The following is a 1,121-nucleotide window of genomic DNA, read 5'->3' as shown; positions in this document are numbered from 1 at the left end:
CTGTTCACATTCACTATGACATGTTCACTATCTGACTGCTGTTCACATTCACTATGACATGTTCACTATCTGACTGCTGTTCACACTCACTATGACATGTTCACTATCTGACTGCTGTTCACATTCACCATGACATGTTCACTATCTGACTGCTGTTCACATTCACCATGACATGTTCACTATCTGGCTATCCCCAGCTGCTGTTCACATTCACTATGACATGTTCACTATCTGACTGCTGTTCACATTCACTATGACATGTTCACTATCTGACTGCTGTTCACATTCACTATGACATGTTCACTCTCTGGCTATCCCCAGCTGCTGTTCACGTACCGTATGATCAATTACCACGCGCCGACCTACGACAACGATGAGGAGTTCCCGGGCTTTGCCCAGGCCATCGGCTGGGTCCTGTTGACCGTTGGTCTGTGTCCTGTACCTCTGTGGTTTGTGTGGAGGCTCATACAGTCGTACCGGGACCCCGAGGTCTACTCCACGGAGGAGGTCTGTTCGCTTGTTTGTCTGTCCGCCTGTTTGCTTGTTTGTTTGTCTGTTTGCTTATATATTTTCTGTTTGTTTGTTTGTTTATTCGTTTATTTGTTTGTTTTGTTTTGGTTTTTTGTTTAATTATTTAAGTTTATCTTATTTTTGTTTGTTTGTTTTATTGTTAGTTTGTCTAGTTGATCATTTGTCTGTTTGTTTGGGTGGTTGGTTGGTTGTGAAATGATGTTGGTCAAACACCACTTCCACCACTCTGGGCCACCCTACCACAATATGCCGAAGGCCCAGGAACTCTGGGCGGCGAGGTTCCCGGTTATTGAAAGCTAGGAATCGTAGGAATCGACTCCGAACCCAGTTACTTACTTTCCAATGATGGGATTTCTTCCTGTGGTTACCTGGTAGCTCCGTACATCTTCAGGATTTAGAATAACCTTGATTTCGGAACACTACGAAGCATCAATTTAAAAAAAGAAGATTTTACTGATTAAAGTAACAGGTAACGGCTGGTTTACGTAAAAAGGAGTCGGAACTTTTCTTTCGTAGCATTAGTCTTGGGAATCGGTTCCCGACTAGATTCTTCGCCCAGCTCTACCAATAACTTGCCTCACCAACAAGGC

At 43.6% G+C, this 1,121-nt stretch overlaps 1 protein-coding gene across 1 annotated transcript in view; it reads left to right on the top strand.

Annotated features, from left to right (window-relative positions):
* The window catches only part of LOC101857462 (sodium- and chloride-dependent neutral and basic amino acid transporter B(0+)), a gene marked incomplete at its 5' end in the record, with an annotated part of 52,044 nt that overhangs the window by 47,325 nt on the left and 3,598 nt on the right, over positions 1-1,121 (top strand). The window contains 1 exon segment of the mRNA XM_005090709.3: positions 322-507. Coding sequence (XP_005090766.2) covers positions 322-507 — 186 coding nt within the window.

This window comes from Aplysia californica, unplaced genomic scaffold, assembly GCF_000002075.1.
Source record: "Aplysia californica isolate F4 #8 unplaced genomic scaffold, AplCal3.0 scaffold00020, whole genome shotgun sequence".
Taxonomy (NCBI): Eukaryota; Metazoa; Mollusca; class Gastropoda; order Aplysiida; family Aplysiidae; genus Aplysia; species Aplysia californica.
Note: the sequence above shows the minus strand (reverse complement) of the source record. Positions and strands in the feature narration are given on the sequence as shown.